Below are 26,056 nucleotides of genomic sequence, written 5' to 3'. Positions count from 1 at the left end.
CACAGAGATATAGTGGAAAAGGCCATGTGAAAAACGATGCAGAGAGTGGAGTGATGCAGCAACAAGACAAGGAATGCCAAGGATTGCTGGGAGCCATTAAAAGCTAAGAAGAAGCAAGGAAGAATTCTTCCCTAGAGCCCCCAAAGATATCATGGCCCCGAGGACATCTTGATTTTGAACTTCTAGCCTCCTAACTATAACAATAAATTTCTATTTGTGGTACCCCTAGGAAATGAATAAAATGAATAGACTATAGTTATTAGATTTGTGGAGGGTAAAGATTCTTTCATTCATTCAATAAATATTTATAAGGCAACTACTATGTGTCAGATGGAGCCCTGATAGCACAATGGTTAAGTACTCGGCTGCTAACTGAAAGGTCATCAAAACCACCAGTGGCTCCTTGGGATAAAAGATCTGGCAATCTGTTCCATAAATATTACAGCCCAAGAAACGCTATGGGCAGTTCTACTCTGTCCTGTAAGATCACTATGAGTCAGAATTGTCTGGACGTCACACAACATGTGTCAGAAAGCACAATGTCTGTCACATAGTAGTTGCCTTATATTTATTGCTTAGGCACTGGAGGTGTAATTGTGAACCAGAGTACACAGTCTCTGCTTGTCATGGAGCTCACAGTCTAGCGATAAATAAACAGGCAATTGAAATTCGGTGAGATAAATTCTCAAAGGGAGGGCAAGAATGGGGTATTTTAGGAAACATTAAAACAAAACAAAACAAAAAACTACAAGCCTATTGCCACTGAGTCCATTGCAACCCACAGCAACCCTATAGGACAGAGTAGAACTGCCTCACATGGTTCCCAAGGAGCAGCTGGCGGATTTGAACTACCAACCTCTTGGCTAGCAGCCAAGTTCCTAACCACTGCACCATCAGGGCTCCAGGGAACACTTAAAACCCATTGCTGTTGAGTCGATTCCGACTCATAGCGACCCTATAGGGCAGAGTAGTACTGCCCCACAGAATTTCCAAGAAGCACCTGGTGGATTTGAACTGTGGACCTTTTGGTTAGCAGCCTTAGCACTTAACCACTACACCACCAGGGTTTCCACCGAACACTTAAAAACCCAGACCCAACACTTAGGAGGAACATTTACCCAGACTTTGGCAGTCAGGAAGTGATGTCTAAAGGGTTAGTAGCCAAAGGAAGAAGGTGTGGAAGGTGTTAAATAATATTTGCTTGTGTAAGAGCCCAGAGATTCCTTTCCAACTTCTTTTCATCCAACAAATATTTATTGAGCCCTTGAACCCATACCATGTTCCAGGCACTGTATTAGGCCATTATAACATTTGCATTTCAAAACTAGTCTGTTTAAAAAATGTAAAAACTTTTTTTTTTTTTTAAATTCGTTGGTCTTGTAGGAAGACACACTTCTGGGCTCCTCCCGCCCCAAGTGCTGTGTAGATGTTTAATGAAAGTTTTGCTGAATTAGTAAATGAATGCCTGTGGGAGTTAACTAATCTGACCACCAGAAAACCAAAGCCTTGGATCAAGTGTGCTCAAGAGAATTTACTGCGATTATGGATATGTTCTTTATCTGCCCTGTCCAAATGGCAGTCGCTAGCCAGCCACATGGACTATTGAGCACTTGAAATGTGGCTACTGCGACTGAATAACTGAATTTTAAAATGTATTTAATTTTAATTAATTTAAATCGCCACTTACGGCTAATGCCTACTGCATCGGCCAGTGCAGCCTTGGATGCCACTGTCTAATGGTCTTTGAGTCTGGGACTGGTACGTGGTGGAAGGTTCCGAGTCCCTCGTTTAAAAATGGTTATGTCTACATGCTGAGCTGTTGAATGCCACTGGCAGTAATAAATATGTGTATGCAGTGGCAACCCATAACTAGCACCTCAGTCACTGAAGAGTAATAAACTCTACGCACCCTAACAAACACCCAACTCCACAGGATTAAAAGTTTGAAGGCCCGAGGACTCCACCTTCTCCAAGGCGCGCTCGCGGCCCTCAGCGAGCCCGAACAGCATCATGGACTTTGTAGTTCAACAAGCAAGTGCCGTCACAGCTGTATGCCTTTTGGGTCGACTTCCGGTAGCCCGTTGCCTTCTGGGAATTGTAGTTAATAGCTGCTTGCCGGATGTGGGCTCTTGTGGCCTGGGAACTACAATTCCCGGCGGGTTGCGAGATGCACCCGGTGGTAGTTATGAGCCGGGCGATTGCCTCAGCTGGTGTCAAGGGTGTGCTTTAGTGGCGTGGGAGGCCTGGCTGCACCGAGAGGGAGGGGGGAAACGTTGTAATCATTCCTTTGACGGGGTTGCCGAGGTCACTGTCCTGGGTTTGCAGAGTCTGCTGGCAGCATGGCGGTGAGTTTGGGCGGGAAGAGCCCTCTGGGTCGGGTCCTAGAACCGGGCTGGTCTGTCTCTGCCTTTACCAGGATGTAGGGTCTCTCCATGTGGTAGCTGCTGTCCTGAAAAGAAACCTTGTTCCGAGGGGAGGCTTTGTCCACGTTAAGGCGTGGCTCTCCTGGAGGATGTGCCTTTTCACTAACTGTTGGGCCAGGAGCTGGTAACTTTAACTGTACAGACTACTTACATGTCACTAATTTCACTGGAGTTTCTGAAACCGAGGTGGGGAGGAGTATGTAACATCGGTTCCTTCGATGAGCAAAAAAAATTATTGAGCGCCTCCCAATAAAACTGACAAAAATCTCTGCTTTCATGTTTACGTGTGTGTGTGGCTTGGGAGGTTACTGTTGTTAGCTGCTGTTGAATCGGTTCCGACTCATAGCGACCCTGTGCACAACTGAACGAAACACTGCCCGGTCCTGAGCCATCCTTACAATCGTGGTTATGCTGGAGCTCATTGTTCCAGCCGCTGTGTCAGTCCACCTCGTTGAGGGTCTTCCTCTTTTCCACTGACTCTGTACTCTGCCAAGCATGATGTCCTTCTCCAGGGAGGTTACTACATATTAAAAATACGTGAAATACTTAGTATGTCAGGTGCCGATAAGTGCTATGGGGGAAAAAAAAAAAAAGGCAGGAAGAGAGGACTAGGGAGTGGGGTGGGAGTGGGGTTACAGTTTTAGCAAAAGTGGTCCTGAAGGCTTACTTGAGAAGGTGGCATTGTAGCAAGGACTTAAAGAAGGTAAGGGAGCAAGCCATGCAACTATCTAACCAAGCCAAAAACCAAACCCGCTGCTGTCGAGTCTATTTCTACTCTTAGCGACCCTGGAGGAAGAAATTTCTAGTCAGAAGCAACAGGGTGTGTGAAAAGCAAGGAGGGTTGTGTGGCCAAAGGACAGTGATCCAGGGGGAGATGGTGTGTGTGTGTAAATCATGTAAGGTCGTGTAGGTTGTTGTAAGAACTTTGATGTTAACTCCATATGTTAACTTTGGAAGCCATTGCAATGTTTTGTGTAGTGTGACAGTACTTGATTTCTTAACATTGTCATTCTGGCTGCTGTGTTGAGAATAGACTGGTGGCAAGGGGAGGGGTGAGAGGTGAAAGCGGAGAGATCAGTTAGGAGGTCTGATTGATCATGTGAGAGAGAATGGAGGCTTAGACCAGGGTGGAAGTAATGGAGGTGGTGAGAAGTGGTTGGATTCTGGATATATTCTGAAGGTAGACCCAACAAGATTTGCTGATGGATTGGATGTAGATGACTGAGAAGGCTGTGGAAGAAGCAGCGTTTGGTTGGGGTATGTGTGAGATTAGAGGTTCTTTGTTGGGAGGTGTCTAGTAGGTGTTTCAGGTGGGGTGCTGAGTAGATATTTAGTTGTATGAATCTGGAGATCAAAGGAGAGATCAGGTTGAGAGGACAATATTGATGGTATTTAAAGCCACGGGACTGGCTGAGATCCATAAAGTATGTATAGAATGCACATAAATTATACAAGAGATTCAAGGACTGAGATGAGGAATACCCGAAAAAGGCAGCTGAGTAGGGAAGACTAGTGAGATAGGAAGAAGATCAGAAGAATGTAGTATTTTGGAAGCCAGGCAGAGAAAGTGTTCCAAAGAGGAAAGAGTGTGAAATGCTATTGGTAGATCGAATTCATGAAGGAAGACTAAGAATTTACTCTTGAATCATGTGAACAGCTTCTACGGAGTAGTGAGGGCAAAAGCCTTACTGAAGAGTGAGTTCAAGAAAGAATGAGAAGAGAAGGACTAGAGATGATGAGTATGGACAGCTCGTTTTAGGAATTCTGCTATAAAGGAGAGCAGAGGAATGGGGCAGTAAATGAAGATTTAAAAAAAGATAGGAGAAATACACAATGATTGTGTTCTCATGAGAATTATCCAGTAGAAAGGGAAAACTGATGCAGAAGAGATAGGGACAATTGTTGGAATGATGGTCCTTAGTAGAATAGAGGGGATAGGATCTAGTGCACCAGCAAACCCAACCCAGTGCCATTGATTCGATTCCGACTCATAGCAACCCTATGCACCAGTGCAGGGGTTAAATAGGACCGCAGGCCACTCATCCATAGTAACAGGAAAGAAGACAGAGCATATGGGTATAGATGTATGTGGGCAGGTAAACGTGATGAGGGAGCTTGTTTATTTTCTGATAACTTCTGTTTTCTCAGTAAAATAGGAAGCAAGACTATCAACTAAGAGTGAGGATTGGAGAGGAGATGTTGGAGGTTTGAAGAGAGGGGAGAAGGTATGAAACAATTATGTAGGACAGTGCTGCCTAAGAGAACTTTTCTCTGGTGATGGAAATGTTCTGTATCTTTTCTAATTTGGTAGCTATTGAACCTTTGAAATGTGGCTAGTGGAATTAAGGGACTAGATTTTTAAATTTATTCAGTTTAAAGAGCTACATGTGGCTAGTGGCTATTAGTATGCACGTTAAAGTTTGAGAAGCATTGGTTGAGGAGAAGGAGTCTCTGGATTTTGGAAATTAGCAGCATTCCTGGGCATCACTTGAGGTTAGTGAATGTGAATTTAAATTGAGACTAGTCTTCATGGTTGAATGTTTTTCTCTTGCCACTTTCAGCTGCTTGGGTGTAGGAGCAGAGCAGGTGGATAGGAGGGTTGGAGATTTACCATTCAAGAATGGTGAAGTAAGAGAGGGGCAAAGGAGTGATTATACAGATGGACCATGGAGTTTAAGGGAGGGTAGTGAAGACATGAGGAGCCCTGGTGGCACAGTCATTAAGCGCTCAGCTGCTAACCAGAAGGTCGGTGGTTCAACCCATGAGCCACTCCACTGGAAAAAGATGTAGCAGTCTTCTTCTGGAAAGATTACAGCCTTGGAAACCGTATGGGGCAGTTCAACTCGGTCCTATAAGGTTGCTATGAGTCCGAATCAACTTGACAGCAAAAGGTTTTTTAGTGAAGACAGAGAGGGGTAAGGATTAGTGAAAAAAGGGCCAGAATCAGCAGATCTCAGTGGGGTTAAGGAATTATTGCAGTTGGAATTCTAGAAGGATCATCTATGTATATATTGAAATCTTGAAATTATTATCTGTGTGGCTATTGAAATTACCAAATTATGAGACGGATGGTATTGGAGAGCATGACAATGAGCCAGGAACTGAAATCCTCAGGAAAAGAGGGTGTGAGGCAGGGATTATTATCTCCATTTTGCTAGGAAATCTGACCCTACAAAGTTAAGAATCCTTAAGTATCAAGCAGTGAAATTTATATTCATATAGCACCTTGCAGCTTTCAAAAGATGTATTTTGTGTGCAAAAAAATAGCACAGGGCAGTGGAGAGAGCACTGAACTGTTAGACTGAAAACCTCATTCCTTGCTAGGCATGACATTTCCTTCTGCCTCGGTTTGTTGGAACAGGCCTGGATTAGATGTTCTAGGAGCCCTCTTTCAGCTCCAACATTTGATGCTTCAGTGTCTTAGTAAGTAGCAGAGTTAGGACTTATATAATATCATTAGCTAACACTTCCCGTGCCTTGTGTTATGCTCTGTGTTTAGCAGTTTTTTTTATATTCTCTCGCTGAATCTTAATAATCCTTTTGAGATAGGCATTCTTATCATCTGTAGTTACAATGAAGAAACTGATACTTAGGGAGCTTAACTAATAGACCCAAGTTCCCATAGCTAGTACATGATGAAAGTGGAATAAAATCCATTGTTTTCTAAATCACTTCTTTTTTTTTTTTTTATAATTTTTATTGTGCTTTAAGTGCAAGTTTACAAATCAAGTCAGTCACCCACACAAAAACCTATACACACCTTGCTACATACTCCCAATTACTCTCCCCCTAATGAGACATCCCGCTCCCTCCCTGCACTCTCTCTTTTTTTGTCTATTTCATCAGCTTCCAACCCCCTTTACCCTCTCATCTCCCCTCCAGGCAGGAGATACCAACACAGTCTCAAGTGTCCACCTGATCCAAGAAGCTCTTTCCTCACCAGCATCCCTCTCCAACCCATTGTCCAGTCCAATCCCTGTCTGAAGAGTTGGCTTCGGGAATGGTTCCTGTCCTGGGCCAACAGAAGGTCTGGGGGCCATGACTACCAGGATCCTTCTAGTCTTAGTCAGACCATTAAGTCTGGTCTTTTTATGAGAATTTGGGGTCTGCATCCCACTGCTGTCCTGCTCCCTCCGGGATTCTCTGTTGTGTTCCCTGACAGGGCAGTCATCGTGTGTGGCCGGACACCATCTAGTCCTTCTGGTCTCAGAATGATGTAGTCTCTGGTTCATGTGGCCCTTTCTGTCCCTTGGGCCCGTAATTAGGCTGTGTCCTTGGCGTTTTTCATTCTCCTTTGATTCAGGTGGGTTGAGACTCATTAATGCATCTTAGATGGCCGCTTGCTAGCGTTTAAGACCTCAGACGCTGCTCTTCAAAGTGGGATGCAGAATGTGTTCTTAATAGATTTTATTATGCCAATTGACATAGATGTCCCCTGAAACCATGGTCCCCAAACCCCTGCCCCTGCTACGCTGGCCTTCAAAGCATTCAGTGTATTCAGGAAACTTCCTTGCTTTTGGTTTAGTCCAGTTGTGCTGACCTCCTCTGTATTGTGTGTTGTCTTTCCCTTCACCTAAAGTAGTTCTTTTCTGCTATCTAATTAGTGAATACCTCTCTCCTACCCTTCCTCCCCCCGCATAACCACAAAAGAATGTTTTCTGCTCAGTTTAAACTGTTTCTCAAGTTCTTATAATAGTGGTCTTATACAATATTTGTCCTTTTGCAACTGACTAATTTCACTCAGCATAATGCCTTCCAGGTTCCTCCATGTTATGAAATGTTTCACAGAGTCATCGCTGTTCTTTATCGATGCGGTAGTATTCCATTGTATGAATATACCATAATTTATTTATCCATTCATCCGTTGATGGGCACCTTGGTTGCTTCCATCCTTTTGCTGTTGTAAACAGTGCTGCGATAAACGTGGGTGTGCATATATGTGTTCATGTAAAGGCTCTTATTTCTCTAGGATATATTCCGAGGAGTGGGATTGCTGGATCGTATGGTAGTTCTATTTCCAGCATTTTAAGGAAGAGCCAAACCGATTTCCAAAGTGGTTGTACCATTTGACATTCCCACCAGCAGTGTATAAGTGTTCCAATCTCTCCACAGCCTCTCCAACGTTTATTATTTTGTGTTTTTTGGATTAATGCCAGCCTTGTTGGAGTGAGATGAAATCTCATTGTAGTTTTGATTTGCATTTCTCTAATGGCTAATGATTGTGAGGATTTCCTCATATTTGCTAGCTACCTGCCATGTATTAGGGCTCCTATCGTTGTCCCTATTTTTTCTTCTATGATCTTTATCGTTTTAGATTTTGTATTTAGGTCTTTGATCCATTTCGAGCTCGTTTTTGTGCATGGAGTGAGGTATGGGTCTTGTTTCATTTTTTTGCAGATGGATATCCAGTTATACCAGCACCATTTGTTTAAAAGACTGTCTTTTCCCCATTTAACTGTTTTGGGGCCTTTGTCAAATATCAACTGCGCCTATGTGGATGGATTTTTGTCTGGATTCTCAATTCTGTTCTAAATCACTTCTTTGTGAATCACTTCTTTCTCAATCCCTATGCCCAGGAAAACCCAGGCCTTCTTATTCCTAGTTTAGGGCTCTTTCTTTTGTTCCAAGCTGCTCAATGCCTTCCCTCCAACCCTCACTCCTCTTTGGATGGTACCTTTAGCCAGTACAGAATTTGGTGGTCTTTTCTTGTTTTAGTTAAGGAGCCCCAGTGGTGCAGTAATTAAAGCACTCAGCTGCTAACCAGAAGGCTATGGTTCGAATCCACCTGCTGCTCCTCAGGAAAAAGATGTGGCATCCTGCTTCCTTAGATATTTACAGCCTTAGAAACCCTGTGGGGCAGTTCTACTCTGTCCCATAGGGTCGCTATGAGTCGGAATCGACTTGAAGGCACTGGGTTTGGTTTTTGGTTTGGTTCTTGTTTTGGATAGTGTTAATAAGAGTGGGTTTTTCAGTTTGGAAGGCTAATACATTTGTTTCTTTTTAAGTTACTTATAAGGAAGCTGGGAGTATTTCTTGTAGACACTGTTGTTACACTTCACTTTTAGGCCTCTGCAAATAGTTGTGTTTCACACTGTCATGATACAGGACTGACGTTAAAGATAGTTTCATTGAAAGAATCCAATAAGAGCTCTCTTTAAGAAAGAACAAGTAATAGCAACAATAATAACTAAAATGTATTGATTACTTATTCTGTGGCAGACATTAAATGTTTTACATAATTTTTCATCAATCCTATGAAAGTAGGTGCTGTTAGTATTGGCATTTTACTTGTGGAGAAAATAAAGCATCAGATCTAGCAAGAGGTAGAGGCAGAATCTGAACTCGTCAGTCCCACCCTAGAGCCATTCTCTTAATCTCTTAAAACTGTGAGGTTCTCAGTTGTAAACTAATTGAGAAATTTCATTTGCAAACACCTTCCCATAGGGAAAGTTGTCTAACTCCAAAGGATTACCTTACCAATGGTAAAGTGTGTAAGATACAATAAATACATAATATCATGGATGCAAAATTTTTGTTTTATAATTGAATTTGTAAAGAGCAAATGATACAATTTTCTTCATATTAGAGGAGTGTTCATTTTATACAGCTAGTAACAGCTTTAATCCTTTTTAGTTTAGAAGGGACCTGGGGATGTCATGTAATAAAAATATAGCTAACTTAAAAAATTATTTTTTAATACATTTTGTTTAGAAAATTTAAATAGTGAACAAAATGAAGATAATGATATTATGCACTTCATGTTTCAGTAATTAGTTTCAATAATTAGTAGGTCATCTTCAATCTTGTTTTATATACCTCACCCACGCCTCAGGATTCAGAATACGAATTCCAGGCATTGTATCATTTCATCCATATGTATTTTAGTACTTTTTTTTTTAATTATTATAAGTTTTCTCGATAAAGAACAACAGTGAATCCGTGAACCGTCTCGTAATATGGATGAATCTGGAAGGTATTATGCTGAGTGAAATTAGCCGGTTGCAAAAGGACAAATATTATATGAGACCACTATTATAAGAACTCAAGGTTTAAACACAGAACCCCCAGAGTTGTCGAATAAAACATTATTTGATGGTTATGAGGGTGGGGAGGGAGGGAGAGGGGTATTGTAGACAAGAATTATTTTAGGTGAAGGAAAGGACAACACAACACAGGGGAAGTCAGCACAACTGGACTAAACCAAAAGTTTCCTGAATACAACCAAACACTTTGAGGGTCAGAGTAGCAGGGCCGGGGGCCTGGGGACCATGGTTTCAGGGAATACCTAGATCAATTGGCATAACAAAGTGTATTAAGAAAATGTTCTGCATCCCACCTTGGTGGGTGACATCTGGGGTCTTAAAAGCTAGCAAGCGACCATCTAAGATGCATCAATTGGTCCCAACCCACCTGGAGCAAAGGAGCATGAAGAATACCAAAGACACAAGGAAAATATGAGCCCAAGAGACAGAAAGGACCATATAAACTAGAGACTACATCAGCCTGAGACCAGAAGAACTAGATGGTGCCTGGCTACCACCAATGACTGCCCTGACAGGGGACACAACAGAGAATCCCTGATGAAGCTGGAGAAAAGTGGGATGCAGAACTCAAATTCTAGTAAAAAGAGCAGACTTAATGGTCTGACTGAGACTGGAGGGACCCCAGAGGGACATGGCCCGTGGACTGTCTGTTAGTCTAAAACTAAAACTATTCCCAAAGCCAACTCTTCAGACAGAGATTAGACTGGACTAGAAGACAAAATGATACTGGTGAGGAGTGTGCTTCTTAACTTAAGTAGACGTGAGACTATGTGGGCAGCTCCTGTCTGGAGGCGAGATGAGACAGCAGATGGGGACAGGAGTTGGTTGAATGGGCACGGGAAATACAGGATAGAGAGAAGGAGTGTGCTGTCACATTATAGGGAGAGCAACTAGGGTCACATAACAATGTATGGATAAGTATTCGTATGAAAAACTGACTAGAATTGTAAACCTTAACTTAAAGCACAATAAAAAACGAAAAAAAAAATAGAAGTTTTCTTAAAACATTACCACTGTGCCATTTTCATATCTAATAAAACAAAAAATGTCTAGCTGTCTCTTTGTGATAACAGTTAGCATTCATTTAGCACTTACAATAGGTCTGGCACTATGCTAAGCTCTTCGTGTGTGTTATCTCCTTTAATCCTCATAATAATAGGAGGAGGGTACAATTTTTATCTTCATTTTGTAGTTGGAGAAACAGAGGATTAGAGAAGTTAAGGAACTCGTCTAGGGTTTTCCAGCTAGGAGGTGGTGGAGCCAGGGTATTGGCAGAATACCAAGCAGAAGCAGAATGGGTGTCAGAAAGGAGGGTTTTTGTCCAACTCATCCATTTGCTGGCTTGATGATCCCTGAGCTTCAGGTTCATCATCTTTGAAATGATAATCCCTGCATTTGCCCACTTCTTAGGTTTTATTTTAAGATCAAATAAGTTAAATGTGGCATGGGGGCCAATATCAGGTTTCATTACAATTGACCTTTGAGGTTTTGAGGAACAGGTTTTTCCAAGAAGCAGAAACCTCAAAGAAGAGCTTTTGTGCATTTAGCATGCATGGTACAATGAAAAGAAATATAGTTCTAAGTAATTTGTGAAGACTATTGCTTTCATGTTCTGTTTTAAAAGTGAGTGATGTTCATTTTTAAGCAAAAAGTGTCCTGTAACTTCTGTGTCTATGGCATTGTACTTGCTGCTGAGGTGACTATAAAAGTGACTTAGTTATCTCACACTAAGTGCTGCTATAACAAGTACCACAAGTGGATGGCTTTAACAAACAAATTTATTCTTCTACAGTCTAGGAGGCCAGAAGTCCGAATTCCGGGCACCAGCTCCCAAGGAATGCTTTCTCTCTCTTTTGGTTCTGGGGAAAGGGCCTTATCATCAATCTTCCCCTGGTCCAGGAGCTTCTCAGTGCAGGCACCCCAGGCCTGAAGGATGTGCTCTTCTCCTGGAACTTCGTTATTGGTCATACGAGATCTCTCTGTCTCTATGCTCGCTTCTCTTATATCGCAAAAGAGATTCACTCAAGATACAACGTAATCCTGTAGATTTTTCTCTTGCCTCATTAACATAACTGCCTCTAATCCTGTCTCATTAACATCATAGAGGTTACGGTTTATAACACATAGGATAATCATATCACATGACAAAATAGTAGACAACTGCACAATACTGGGAATCATGGCCTAGGCAAGTTGGCAAACATTTTGGGGGGTCATAATTCAATCCAGAACAAAAAGATCTAAAAGTTCCTACCTGCCAGGAGTTTACAATCAGATTAGATACATGTCTTAAGAATCATTTGGTTGTATGCAATGATTATCAACTGAAGTTAGTTAAAATAAAGAGAAGTTTTCTAATAATACAGTGGTATTTCTTATGACCAATGACCCTTGGTAGGAGGTACAGCGAGACTTTATGAGGCTCTAAAACTAGAAAACTGTCAGGAATTGAGGCAGATATTTGCCATTCCACTGTCTCTCTAGGACTACATGCTTGGTCTCTAGGCTTTTCTCTGCACAGCTGTATCTGTCTCTTGGTTTTCACCTTAGACTGGATTCTTCTGTTTTATCATCAGCTATTCCAAACACCATAACCTACATGACCTTCCAGTTTCAAAGGCCACTACCAACTTATTCTTAGTCTCTGTTTCTTTGCTCTGGCTTTCAAGTCTCAATTCTCAAAACAGTTTTTTGTCTGCACCTGGTTCTTTTGGCTCTGGCTAGGGAGGTTCTAGCTCATAAGACACACAGTAATAGGGGCCTATCCATTATTTTAGGGTACTATATGAGTATTTATGTGAATGTTTTCTGGGGGGATAATTTCTCAGAGAAGAGGATGAAATATCCCAAGTGAGCCTGCAACAGGAGAAAAAGCATCTAGACCAGTGTTTCTCAGCCTTTTTTTTTTTTTTTAATTGCCCTTTTAAGGAGCGTTTTCTAAAGCCATTTGTTCCCCAATCACCCAGCCCTCAGTGAAATTTTAGTACCGCAGATGACTGCATACCTACTATGTACTGTATGCTTTGTTTATAAGGAAGATTTTTTTTTTTTTTTTTTTTTTTGACCTTCGAGAATCAGAATTCACCCTCCTTGGGGATGTATTGCCCTGGTTGAAAATGCATGAATGACTTAAATGCAAGAGAATGTAAAATTTGATTGTAAAAGCAATGAAACAGATAGTGTATGGTGTAGAACCACAAACAAAAGAGAGCTCTAGACATCATGGGTTTGGTGGGGTGGGAGGAGGCATGCCCAAGTGTGGGCTCTCAAGTGCCAGAAGGTCTTCTCTGATAATGTTTGATGGATGATCACCCAGGAATGGGAGAGACAAGCAATGGAAGAGACTAGGGCACAGCACTGGGCAGTTGGAAGTCAGCTGGGAGATGACGGAGACTTAGACTGGGTGACCGCTGTAAGGGGGTTGTAGAAGTAGAGAAATGGAGTCAGAAAAAGGAATATACAGAAAACAAAGGTGTTCATTATCAGTGTTCATAGTGCTACACGGTATCAGAATTGTTTATGATGGACTTACGATTTTGCTTTTCCTTATCTGGATTTTTATATTTTCTACAGTAAATCTGTATTACTTGCAAAATAAAGAAAACTGTTAAAAATTAGAGACCCATGTTCATGTGTGCCTTGTTTACTTAGAAAAAAGATTTGAGGTGCTAGATTTGCCTGGGTAGCAGAATTAACAGAAGAGAATGTAAGCTCCATGAAGGCAGGGGACCTTACCTTATTCATTGCTGTATACTCAATGCTTAACATGATGCCTAGCACCAGTAGGGATGTAATAAATTATTTCAGAATGAATAAGTGAAAGGTAGAAGGTACATTTCCTTGCTGTAAGGAGCTTTCAAATAGTGAGAATGAAAAAGAACAGGCAGATTCAAAAGACACTACTGAGGAAGAATTGACACAGTTTGGTGGCTGACTATAGGAGATGAGGAAGGTGGCATTTTCCTTAGACTTCAGTTGACTTCGAGAATAACTTTTTCCTTTTTGACAAACTCTTTTCAAGAATTGTATTGCTAGAGAATGGCTCTTGATGAATTGTCTTTGAGCTGTGATCTAGGTTAGATCACATTGTGGTCTTAAAGGGAAGAGCTAAGGTAAATTCAGGCTGCATTGATACATATTGGTATAGAGAGCATCCAGACATTCCTTGACTCAAGCAGTGGCCTTGTACTGGTTCAGAAATGGAAAAAACGTCTGCTTGGACATGTTCTAACTCTTAATCAGAAGTTTAAGGATAGAATAGCAAACTGTCAGTCCTAAATTTTAGTGGAGGATTGATATCGGAGAGTCTTTTTTTTTTTGCTAAAGAAACATGGCTTATTTATTCATTTACCTGCTATTGAACATTTGTTCATCTCAATTTTATAAATTTTAAAATAATCTTGCAGTAAACATATAGCTCTGTGTATGTGTGTTTAGTAGTAGCTTTTCCTTTTTAATTAATTTTTATTCTGCTTTAAGTGAGAGTTTACAAATCAGGTCAGTCTCTCATACAAAAATTTACATACACCTTGCTATACACTCCTCATTGCTCTCCCTCTAATGAGATTTTTTTTCTAATGATATAGCACAGTTCTTCCCTCCACTCTTTCTCCTTGTGTCCCTTCGGGTAGCTTTTGGCCCCCTCTGCCCTCTCATCTTCCCTCCAGACAGGAGATGCCAACATAGTCTCATGTGTCTGCTTGATCCAAGAATCTCGTTCTTCACCAGTTTCATTTTCCATCCCATATTCCAGTCCAATCCCTGTCTGAAGAGTTGGCTTTGGGAATGGTTCCTGTCTTGGGCAAACAGAAAGTTTGGGGACCATGGCCTCCAGGGTCCCTCTAGTCCCAGTCAGACCGTTAAGTTTGGTCTTTTTATGAGAATTTGGAGTCTGCATCCCACTGCTCTCCTGCTCCCCCTGGGGTTCTCTGTTGTGTTCGCTGTCAGGGCAGTCATCAGTTGAGGCTGGGCACCATCTAGTTCTTCTGGTCTCAGGCTGATGTCGTCTCTGGTTTATGTGGTCCTTTCTGTTTCTCAGGCTCATAATTACCTTGTGTCTTTGGTGTTCTTCATTCTTCCTTGCTCCTGTTGGGTTGAGACCCATTGATAAATCTTAGATGGCCACTTGCCAGCGTTTAAGACCCCAGATACCACTCTCCAAAGTGGGATATAGAGTGTTTAATTAATAGTTTTTATTATGCCAATTGACTTAGATTTCCCCTGAAACCATGATTCCCAAACCCCTGCCCCTGGTAAGCTGGCCTTCGGAGCGTTCAGTTTATTCAGGAAACTTCTTTGCTTCTGGTTTACTCCAGTTGTGCTGACTTCTCCTGTACTGTGTGTTGTCTTTCCCTTCACCTAAAATAGTTCTTATCTACTATCTAATTAGTGAATACCTCTATCCCCCCTCCCTCCCTCCCGCCTCTCGTAACTGTCAAAGAATATTTTCTTTTCTGTTTGAACTATTTTGCGAGTTCTTAGAATAGTGATCTTATATACTGTTTGTCCTTTTGCAACTAATTTCACTCAGCATAATGCCTTCCAGATTCCTCCATATTATGAAATGTTTCACAGATTCCTCACTGTTCTTTATCGATGCGTAGTATTCTATTGTGTGAATATACCATAATTTATTTATCCATTCATCTGTTGATGGGCACCTTGGTTGCTTCCATTCTTTTTGCTGTTGTAAACAGTGCTGCAGTGAACATAGGTGTGCATATATCTGTTCATGTAGAGGCTCTTATTTCTCTAGGATATAGTCCAAGGAGTGGGATTGCTGGATCGTATGGTAGTTCTGTTTCTAGTTTTTAGGGAAGCGCCAAATTGATTTCCAAAGTGGTTGTACCATTTTACATTCCCACCAACAGTGTATAAGTGATACAGTCTCCCCACAACCTGGAGAGAATCTTAAAATGTAGGCCTGATAATACGACCTTGCCTGCCACTTGGGTTTTGCAGCCCTCCTTTTCTCACACGGTTGTTGTTAGGTGCCGTCGAGTCGGTTCCGACTCATAGCGACCCTATGCACAACAGAATGAAACACTGCCCGGTCCTGAGCCAGCCTTACAATCGTTGTTATGCTTGAGCTCATTGTTGCAGCCACTGTGTCAATCTCCCTTGTTGAGGGTCTTCCTCTTTTCCACTGACCCTGTACTCTACCAAGCATGATGTTCTTCTCCAGGGACTGATCCCTCTTGACAACATGTCCAAAGTATGTATGACGCAGTCTCGCCATCCTTGCCCCTAAGGAGCATTTTGGTTGTACTTCTTCTAAGACAGATTTGTTCGTTCTTTTGGCAGTCCATGGTATATTCAATATTCTTTGCCAACACCACAATTCAAAGGCATCAATTCTTCTTTGGTCTTCTTTATTCATTGTCCAGCTTTCACATGCATATGATGTGACCGAAAATACCATGGTTTGGTCAGGCGCATCTTAGTCTTCAAGGTGATATCTTTGCTCTTCAACACTTTAAAAAGGTCCTCTGCAGCAGATTTACCGAATGCAATACGTCTTTTGATTTCTTGACTGCTGCTTCCATAGCTTTTGATTGTGGATCCAAGTAAAATGAAATCCTTGACAACTTCAATCTTTTCTCCGTTTATCATGATGTTGCTCATTGGTCCAGTTGTGAGGATTTTTGTTTTCTTTATGTTGGGGTGTAATCCATAGTGAAGGCTGTGGTCTTTGATCTTCATTAGTAAGTGCTTCAAGTCCTCTTCACTTTCAGCAAGCAAGGTTGTGTCATCTGCATAACGCAGGTTGTTAATGAATCTTCCTCCAATCCTGGTGCCCCGTTTTTCATATAGTCCAGCTTCTCGTGTTATTTGTTCAGCATACAGATTGAATAGGTATGGTGAAAGAATACAGCCCTGATGCACACCTTTCCTGACTTTAAACCAATCAGTATCCCCTTGTTCTTTCCGAACAACCACCTCTTGATCTATGTAAAGGTTCCTCATGAGCACAATTAAGTGTTCTGGAATTCCCATTCTTCGCAATGTTATCCATAGTTTGTTATGATCCACACAGTTGAATGCCTTTGCATAGTCAGTAAAACACAGGTAAACATCCTTCTGGTATTCTCTGCTTTCAGGTAGGATCCATCTGACATCAGCAATGATATCCCTGGTTCCACGTCCGCTTCTGAAACCGCCCTGAATTTCTGGCAGTTCCATGTTGATATACTGCTGCAGCCATTTTTGAATGATCTTCAGCAAAACTTTGCTTGTGTGTAATATTAATGATTTTGTTCTATAATTTCCAGATTTGGTTGGTTCACCTTTCTTGAGAATAGGCATAAGTATGGATCTCTTCCAGTCAGATGGCCAGGAAGCTGTCTTGCATATTTCTTGGCATAGACAAGTGAGCACCTCCAGTGCTGCATCTGTTTGTTGAAACATTTCAATTGATATTCCATCAATTCCTGGAGCCTTGTTTTTGGCCAATGCCTTCCGAGCAGCTTGGACTTCTTCCTTCAGTACCATCAGTTCCTGATCATATGCCACCTCTTGAGATGGTTGAACATCAACTAATTCTTTTTGATATAATGATTCTGTGTGTTCCTTCCATCTTCTTTTGATGCTTCTGCGTCGTTTAATGTTTTCCCCATGGAATTCTTGACTATTGCAACTCGAGGCTTGATTTTTTTCTTCAGTTCTTTCAGCTTGAGAAACGTCAAGCATGTTCTTCCCTTTTGGTTTTCCAGCTCCAGCTCTTTGCACGTGTCATTAGAATACTTTACTTTGTCTTCTCGAGAGGCCCTTTGAAATCTTCTGTTCAGGTCTTTTACTTCATCAATTCTTCCTTTTGCTTTAGCTGCTTGACGTTCGAGAGCAAGTTCCAGAGTTTCCTCTGACATCCATCTTGGTCTTTTCTTTTCTTTCCTGTCTTTTCAGTGACCTCTTGCCTTCTTCATGTATGATGTCCTTGATGTCATTCCACAACTCGTCTGGTCTTCACTCACTGGTGTTCAGTGTGTCAAATCTATTCTTCAGATGGTCTCTAAATTCAGGTAGGATGTACTCAAGGTCATACGTTGGCTCTCATGGCCTTGCTCTGATTTTCTTCAGTTTCAGCTTGAACTTACATATGAGCAATTGATGGTCTGTTCCACAGTCGACCCCTGGCCTTGTTCTGACTGATGATATTGAGCTTTTCCATTATCTCTTTCCACAGATGTAGTCAGTTGGATTTCTGTGTGTTCCATCTGGCGAGGTCCATGTGTATAGTTGCTGTTTATGTTGGTGAAAGAAGGCGTTTGCAATGAAGAAGCCATTGGTCTTGCAAAATTCTATCATTCGATCTCCAGCATTGTTTCTATCACCAAGGCCATATATTCCAACTACTGATCCTTCTTCTTTGTTTCCAACTTTTGCATTCTAATCACCAGTAATTATCAATGCATCTTGATTGCATGTTTGATCAATTTCAGACTCCAGCAGCTGATAAAATCTTCTGTCTCTTCATCTTTGGTCCTAGTGGTTGGTGCATAAATTTGAATAATGGTCGTATTAACTGGTCTTCTTTGTAGGCGTATGGATATTATCGTATCTCTCTGACAGCGTTGTACTTCAGGATACATCTTGAAATGTTTTTTTGATGATGAATGCAACACCATTCTTCTTCAAGTTGTCATTCTTCCCAGCATAGTAGACTATATGATTGTCTGATTCAAAATGGCCAATACCAGTCCTTTTCAGCTCACTAATGCCTAGGATACTGATGTTTACGCATTCCATTTCATTTTTGATGATTTCCAATTTTCCTAGGTTCATACTTCATACATTCCAGGCTCCAATTATTAATGGCTGTTTACTGCTGCTTCTTCCCATTTTGAGTCGTGCTGCATCAGCAAATGAAGGTCCTGAAAGCTTTACTCCATGCACGTCATTAAGGTCGACTCTACTTTAAGGAGGCAGCTCTTCCCCAGTCATCTTTTGAGTGCCTTCCAACCTGGGGGGCTCATTTTCCAGCACTGTATCAGGCAATGTTCCACTGCTGTTTGTGAGGTTTTCACTGGCTAATGCTTTTCAGAAGTATACTGCTGGTCCTTCGTCCTACTCTGTCTTAGTCTGGAAGCTCGGCTGAAACCTGTCCTCCATGGGTGACCCTGCTGGTATCTGAATTCTGGTGGCATAGCTTCCAGCATCACAGCAACATGCAAGCCCCCACAGTACGACAAACTGACAGACACGTGGGGGTTCTCACACAGAGGAGATAGAAAAAGTGGAAATGCTATTATATGACTAATAATAATTTCAGCCTTGGGGAAATAAAATACAGTATCGCTACCTGGTATGTGTGTGTCAGTGGAAACAAAAAAATTACATCATCATCCTTTTTTCCTTATTTTTTGCAGAGAAATGCTGGTGGCTCCAAAACCAGCTAGATCACAGTATAGGACCACCAGGCTAAGTTGTGCCTTTGATCTTACGTGGACATTTTGAATCTTTTATTTGAGCGCTATTCCTACATCTCTGGGACTGGAATGTATTTCTAATGATGCTCATTAATGTAGCAGGAATTATATTCAGCTGCTGGCAATAAAGACCTAACTCTGTTGGCTTAAAGGAGCCCTGGTAGCACCATGGCTAAATGCTTGGCTGCTAACAGAAAGGTTGGTGGTTCGAACCCACCATCCCCTCCACAGGAGAAAAAGATATGGCATTCTGCTTGTATAAAGATTGCAGCTTTGGAAACTCTATGGGGCTGTTCTACTCTGTCCTATAGTGTCTATGAGTTGGAGTTGACTCCATTGCAGTGGGTTTGGTTTGGTTTTTAGTATGGTGGTTTAAGCCAAAGAGATTTATTCTGTAATGAGAAAAGAACGATGGAGGTTGAGAGGCCAGAGCTGGTACGGCGACTCTGGAAAGTCATCAGATACTTAGGCTCCTTACATCTTTCTGCTTTACCATATTTAATATTAGCCTTTGATCCTCAAGATGGCTTCTTGGTAAAAGATGGCTGCTGGGGCTCTAACCATCATGTCCAAGTTCTAGGCAGATAGTATAAGGAAGGGGGAAGGGCAAAAATGGTAAGTGCCACATGTATTCCCTCTTTAAGGAGCTTTGAAGGTATTTTGCCCAACAACCTCTGCTTTGATTTTATTGGTCAAAACCAAGTCACATGACTATACCTACCACCAAGGAAGCCTGGGAAGCGTAGTCCTTTATACAAACACACATTCCTGCTTATATTAGTCAGGATAGGCTAGGCTGTGCTTCTGTATAAATACCCTCGTAAATCTCGGTGGCTTATTGTAGCGAGTTTTATAACAAAGATTTGTTTCTCATGCAAAGTTTGCGGTGGATCAGGTGCTTTTCTCTATCTTGTAGTTTCACCTCCTGAAACATGTGGCCTCCATGGTTGCAGCGATGGGGAAAGTGAGAGCTGGTGGGTGTTACAGGGCATATTTATGACTTTCAGGAATCCTAGATTCTTTTGTCTTGTGGACCCCATTTCTCTGTAAAAATTTATTAAATTTTTATTTTATAACTTTGTTGGTATAAAGAAAAAAATATTATGTATTAATACTTTATTTCAACCTAAAAGTTCATTTTCTTCTTTTGATTTTAAAAGAAATTAAAACATTTTCATGGGCCCCTAAAAACTGTGGGTCCAAGGCACTGTGTCTACCGTACCTAAGGAATAAGCTGGCCATTGGGAGTTGCATAGGATATAAGACGGAGTTAGAAGTGACCTAACTTTCTTCTGCCCACAACCGTTTAGCTGGATTCCAGTCACATAGCTCCCCAGTCTAACTGCACGTTTGTCTAGAAATGCAGAAGAGTACACTTAACTCCTCTGCTACACTACTCCAAATAAAAATGGGCTTCTACTACTGAAAAAGGAAGTGGGGGAACAGATACCGTGTAGGCAACTTGCATTCTCTGCCATAGTAGTTTATTTTAAAACAGTAGCTCTTTTATGTTAGGGTTGGAAATAGGGTTTAGCAGATATTAGAATAGAGTGACTGGAGTCACGTTACTTGTTAAGAAGGGGGCTTTGCAGTAAGAGGGGGTAAAGGAGTTGAGGACCTAAATGAAGGTAGTTGATACCAAGTATGGAAAGGAATGAATAGGTGTAGGATTTTATTTTTTCCTTGGAGAAGGAAAACTTTATGTAACCACACTTACTTTTGTGGAAATTCTTGGGGAAGAATCCAAATTGCTTAGCAACTTGGTTCAAATATGCGACTCAGTTCCTAGTCCATGTTATTTCTTTATGGCTGCAGTATGCAAAAACTGGCAATATGCTATTCACTTATTCTTAAAAAAATTAAATATTCTGTAAATATTTGTTGAGGGCCTACTATCATCTTGACATTGAGGATGCAGTGGGAAACAAGTCAGAGTTTCCTCTATGAACAAATTTACAGTCCTCTGGGCTAGACAGGCAGAAGGATGACATACGGACACCACTGTGTGATTAGTGCTATTGTAGGGGAAATATTGGGTAGGTAGACATATTCATGTGACTCATAGCAACCCTGTAGGACAGAGTAGAACTGCCCCACAGGGTTTCCAAGGCTGTAATCTTTCTGGAAGTGGAACTGCCACATCTTTATCCTGCAGAAGGTGGGTTTGAACAGTTGAACTTTAGGTTAGCAGCCGAGTGCTTAACTGTACCACTAGGGCTCCTGTAGGGTTGCTTTTAGTCAAAGTCGACTTGACAACAGCACATTTTTTTTTTTGGAACATTTTAAGAGGGATATCTTATGAAATCTTGGGAAATCAAATCAGGTGATTAGCTGAGACCTGAAGGATGAGATCACTAGTCAAAGAGATTGGTGGGGGTCGAGGGTCCCAGGCAGAGAGGATAGCTTGAACAAAAACATAGAGGTGAGAGAGGGAGCTTGGCACATTTGGGAAAATGTGAATAGGTTAATAGACCTGGAATGGTGGTGAGTATTGTTGGTGAGGGAATGGGAGAGAGGGAAGAAGAGAGTGGCCTGGCAAAGGTGAGACATGAAGGGCTTTGATTGCTGATTCAGGAGTATTATGGACTTAATCCTGAGAGCAGTGGCTAGGCTCTGAAGGGGGGATTGACTTGATCAGATTTGTGTTTTGATAAGATTTCCACACACAGCAGGAAATCTGGTCAGGATTTACAGACACAAAAATTTTACTTGTCGGTTTTATTTCCTTTTGGTTCTTATAGTAACCTGCTAATGTCCATGATTTCTTCAAAGTATAGAATTCTTTCTAGTTTTCTCTCAGGCTTTGTGGCAAGGTTCTTAATCCATCATTTCAGTTCCTCCTTGCAAACTAACATTTCACCTTCTTGTTGCTTGTCCTACTTTTCCATTATATACGTGCCTTAAAAAAAAAAAAAAAGGAATAGTAAAACATTCTTCAATTTAAAATTTGTTATTGTTGTTGTTGTTGTTGTTAGGTGCCATGGAGTCAGTTCTGACTCATAGCCACTCTATATACAATAGAACAAAATACTGCCTGGTCCTGCGCCATCCTCACAGTCATTGGTGTTAGAGCCCATTGTTGCAGCCACTGATTCAGTCCATCTCATTGAGGGTCTTCCACTTTTTCATTGACCCTCTACATTACCAAGCATGGTGTCCTTCTCCAGGGCCCCGTTCCTCTTGATAAATGTCCAGATTTCCTGAGATGAAGTCTCACCACCCTTGCTTGTAAGGAGCATTCTGGCTGTACTTCTTCTAAGACAGATTTGTTCCCTTCTTCTGGCAGTCCATGGTATATACAATATTCTTTGCCAGCACCGTAATTCAAATGCATCAGTTCTTCTTTGGTTTTCCCTATTCATTGTCCAGCTTTCCCATGCACATGAGGCTTTTGAAAATACCATGGCTTGGGTCAGGTGCACCTTAGTCCTCAAGGTGACTCTTTGCTTTTGAACACTTTAAAGAGAACTTTTGCAGCAGATTTGCCCAATGCAATTGTCGTTTGATTTCTTGACTGTTGCTTGTGTGGGCGTTAATTGTGGATCCAAGTAAAATGAAACCTGTGACGACATCAGTCTTTTCTCCGTTTATCATGATGTTGCTTATTGGTCCAGTTGTGAGGATTTTTTTTTTTTTTATGTTGAGGTGTAATCCATACTGAAGGCTGTGATCTTTGATCTTTATCAGTAAGTGCTCTAAGTCCTCCTCACTTTCAGCAAGCAAGGTTTGTCATTTGCATATCACAGGTTGTTAAAGTCCAGTTTCTCAGATTATTTGCTCGGCATGCAGATTGAATAAGTATGGTGAAAGAGTATACCCCTGAAACACACCTTTCCTGGTTTTAAATCATGCGGTATTCCCTTGTTCCATTCAAACGACTGCCTCTTAGTCTATATACAGGTTCCTCATGAGCAAGATTAAGTGTTCTGGAATTCCCATTCTTCGAAGTGTTATCTGTAATTTGTTACGATCCATACTGTGAAATGCCTTTGCATAGTCAAAACACAGTAAATATCTTTAAAAAAAAATTTTATTGTGCTTTATGTGGAAAGTTTACAGCACAAGTTAGTTTCTCATTCAAAAATTTGTACACAGATTGTTATGTGACATTGATTGCAATGTCCGTGATGTGACAGCACTTTCCACCTTTCCACCTGAGGTTCCCTGTATCCCTAGTTTTTCTTTCCTTTTCTACTTTCTCATCTTGCTTTTAGGCAGGAGTTGCCCATTTGGTCTTGTATATTTGATTGAACTAAGAAGCACGTTCCTCACATGTGTTTTTATTTGTTTTATAGGCCTGTCTAATCTTTTTCTGAAAAGTGGGCTTCAGGAGTGGCTTCAATTCTGAGTTAGCAGGGCACCTGGGGCCATAGTCTCGGGGATTCCTCCAGTCTGTCAGACCAGTAAGTCTGGTCTTTTTTTGTGGATTTGAATTTTGTTCTACATTTTTCTCCCACTCTGATCAGGACTCTTTATTGTGGTCCCCATCAGAATGGTCGGGGCACCATCTAGTTCTTCTGGGCTCAGGCTAGTGGAGGTTGTGGTTCATGTGGTCTTTTAGTCCTTTGGCCTAATATTTTCCTTATGTCTTTGATTTTCTTCATTCTCCTTTGCTCCAAATGGAATGGGACCAATAGATGTATCTTGGATGGCCACTCGCAAGCTTTTAAGACCTTAGACGCTACTCACCAAAGTAGGATGTAGAATATTTTCTTTATAAACTATGTTATGCCAATTGATGTAGGTGTCCCCTGAGACTATGGTCCCCAGCCCTCAGCCCCGTCATCTTGATCAGGTAAAAATCTTTCTGGTATTTTGGCTTCCGCCAAGATCCATCTGACATCAACAATGATATCCTTTGTTCCACATCTTCTTCTGAATCTGGCTTGAATTTTTGGCTGTTCTCTGTGGATGTACTTCTGCTGCCATTTTAGAATTATCTTCAGCAAAGTTTTACTTGTGTGTGATATTATATTATGTTGTTAGATAATTTCTGCATTCTGTTGGATCACCTTTCTTTGGAATGGACACAAATATGGATCTTTTCTAGTCAGTTAGCCAGGTAGCTGTCTTCCAAATTTCTTGGCATAGACGGTGAGTGCTTCCAGTGTTAAATCCGTTTGTTGAAACATCTCAGTTAGTATTCTGTCAGTGCCTTCAGCACAGCTTGGAATTCTTCCTTCAGTACCAATGGTTCTTGATCATATACTACCTCTTGAAATGGTTAAATGTCTATCGTTATTTTTGGTACAGTAACTCTGTGTATTCCTTCCATTTTCTTTTGATGCTTCTTGCATCGTTCAGTATTTTGCCCATAGAATCCTTCATTATTGTTACTCGAAGTTGGAATTTTTTCTTCAGTTCTTCCATTTTGAGAAATACTGAGCTTGTTTTTCCCTTTTGGTTTTCTGACTCCAGATCTTTGCATATTTCATTATAATACTTGTCTTCTCTAGCCACCCTTTGAAATCTTCCATTCAGCTCTTTGACTTCATCATTCCTTTTGCTTTAGCTACTCTACATTCAAGAACAAGTTTCAGAGTCTCTTCTGATATCCATTTTGGTCTTTTCTTTCTTTCCTGTCTTTTTAATGACGTTTTGCTTTCTTCACATATGATGTCCTTGATATCTTCCCACAACTCGTCTGGTCTTTGGTTATTAGTGTTCAATGCATCAAATCTATTCTTGAGATGATCTCTAAATTCAGGTGGGATATACTCATGTATCTAAGTATTTCTTCAAGGGATGACCCCATATCTAAGCAATTCTTTAACCATCCCTTTGAGGTTTGAAGTGGGCAGCTGATGATAACTTTAATTTTTAATCTCACTTGTTTAAACTTTAAGAAAACCATGGAAGAAAAAAAACTATCAGTGAGTAGTTCAGTTCTGTGTGGACCCAATTCTTTTTTCTTTTTTTAGAACAAGATCACTAAAGTATAGAGTAGATTTTTCTTTCTCTTTTGTGTCCAACAGGAAAGAAAAGGAACAGCCAAAGTAGACTTTTTGAAGAAGATTGAAAAAGAAATCCAACAGAAATGGGATACTGAGAAAGTGTTTGAGGTCAATGCATCTGATTTAGAGAAGCAGAACAGGTGAGTAATAGTTTGTGAAGTTTGGCACATTGTGTTTCCAAAACCATTGGATTTATAGTGCAGAAGCTGCCTGTGGAAAGAATAAGACACTGTGTTAATAAAATGCCCGAACCTGAAACTGAAGGACATGACGTCTACTTTCTCCATTTCAAATTAGGATTTTCTTTTCTATGGAATTCTTTAAGGATTTTTGGGTACACAAAGGTTTTTTTTTTTTGTTGTTAAACTAAGATTTTTCATATTTAGACAAGGAGGGAGACTGCTTTGAAGTTTTATCTTTGCTGACTGATAAGAGGAAATTAGTCTTTTAGAGAGACTCATATTATAATGATTATCTGCAGAGACACAAAATATAAATTTGGAGGGGTTTCTGTATTGAATAACTTATTTCATAAATACTGTATTACCTTGATGCTAAGATACGATTGATTATAAGACAAACCATAATGACAACCTTTATTGAGCAAAGACATAAACAGGTTTCCCTAGAACACTACCACGATAAATATGTACATCAATTATAAGATATACCTTGATTTTAGATACATCGAAATGTAGAAAAATATGTTTATTAAAAATGAGGAAATATAGTAATAAAATGATAACAGAAGTTAACATTACTATATTGTGTGCCAGGAAATATGCCAAGTTTTTTACATGTATATTCTTATTTAATTGTCTCAGTAACTCTTTAAGATTAGTGATATTTTTTATCCCTGTTTTACATATGAGGAAACTGAGGCACAGAGAGGGTAAATAACCAACTCAAGTTTGCATATGTAGGAATTGACAGGACCTGGACTTGTTCTGGAAACCCTGGTGGCCTATTGGTTAAGTGATAAGGCTGCTAACCAAAGGGTCGGCAGTTCAAATCCGCCAGGCGCTCCTTGGAAACTCTGTCCTATAGGGTTGCTATGAGTCGGAATTGACTTGATGGTAATGGGTTTGGTTTTTTGGGTTTTTTTGGACTTGTTCTAAGGAGTTCGTGATTCCAAAGTCCATCCTCTTTGCTACTAAGCTACACTGTAACGGAAAGAATCTTTTTTAAGAGCAAAAGAGTTTGATGTAATA

At 40.8% G+C, this 26,056-nt stretch overlaps 1 protein-coding gene across 1 annotated transcript in view; it reads left to right on the top strand.

Annotated features, from left to right (window-relative positions):
• Positions 1–2,190: 2,190 nt before the first annotated feature.
• The window catches only part of LARS1 (leucyl-tRNA synthetase 1), a 91,453-nt gene continuing 67,587 nt past the window's right edge, over positions 2,191–26,056 (top strand). The window contains exons 1-2 of the mRNA XM_003404580.4: positions 2,191–2,345; positions 24,867–24,985. Of these exons, the coding sequence (XP_003404628.1) occupies positions 2,340–2,345; positions 24,867–24,985 (125 nt within the window). The 5' untranslated portion in view covers positions 2,191–2,339. The remainder of the gene's footprint in view (positions 2,346–24,866; positions 24,986–26,056) is intronic.

This window comes from Loxodonta africana, chromosome 2, assembly GCF_030014295.1.
Source record: "Loxodonta africana isolate mLoxAfr1 chromosome 2, mLoxAfr1.hap2, whole genome shotgun sequence".
Lineage (NCBI taxonomy): Eukaryota > Metazoa > Chordata > Mammalia > Proboscidea > Elephantidae > Loxodonta > Loxodonta africana.
This window is presented reverse-complemented; position numbering and strand designations above follow the sequence as displayed.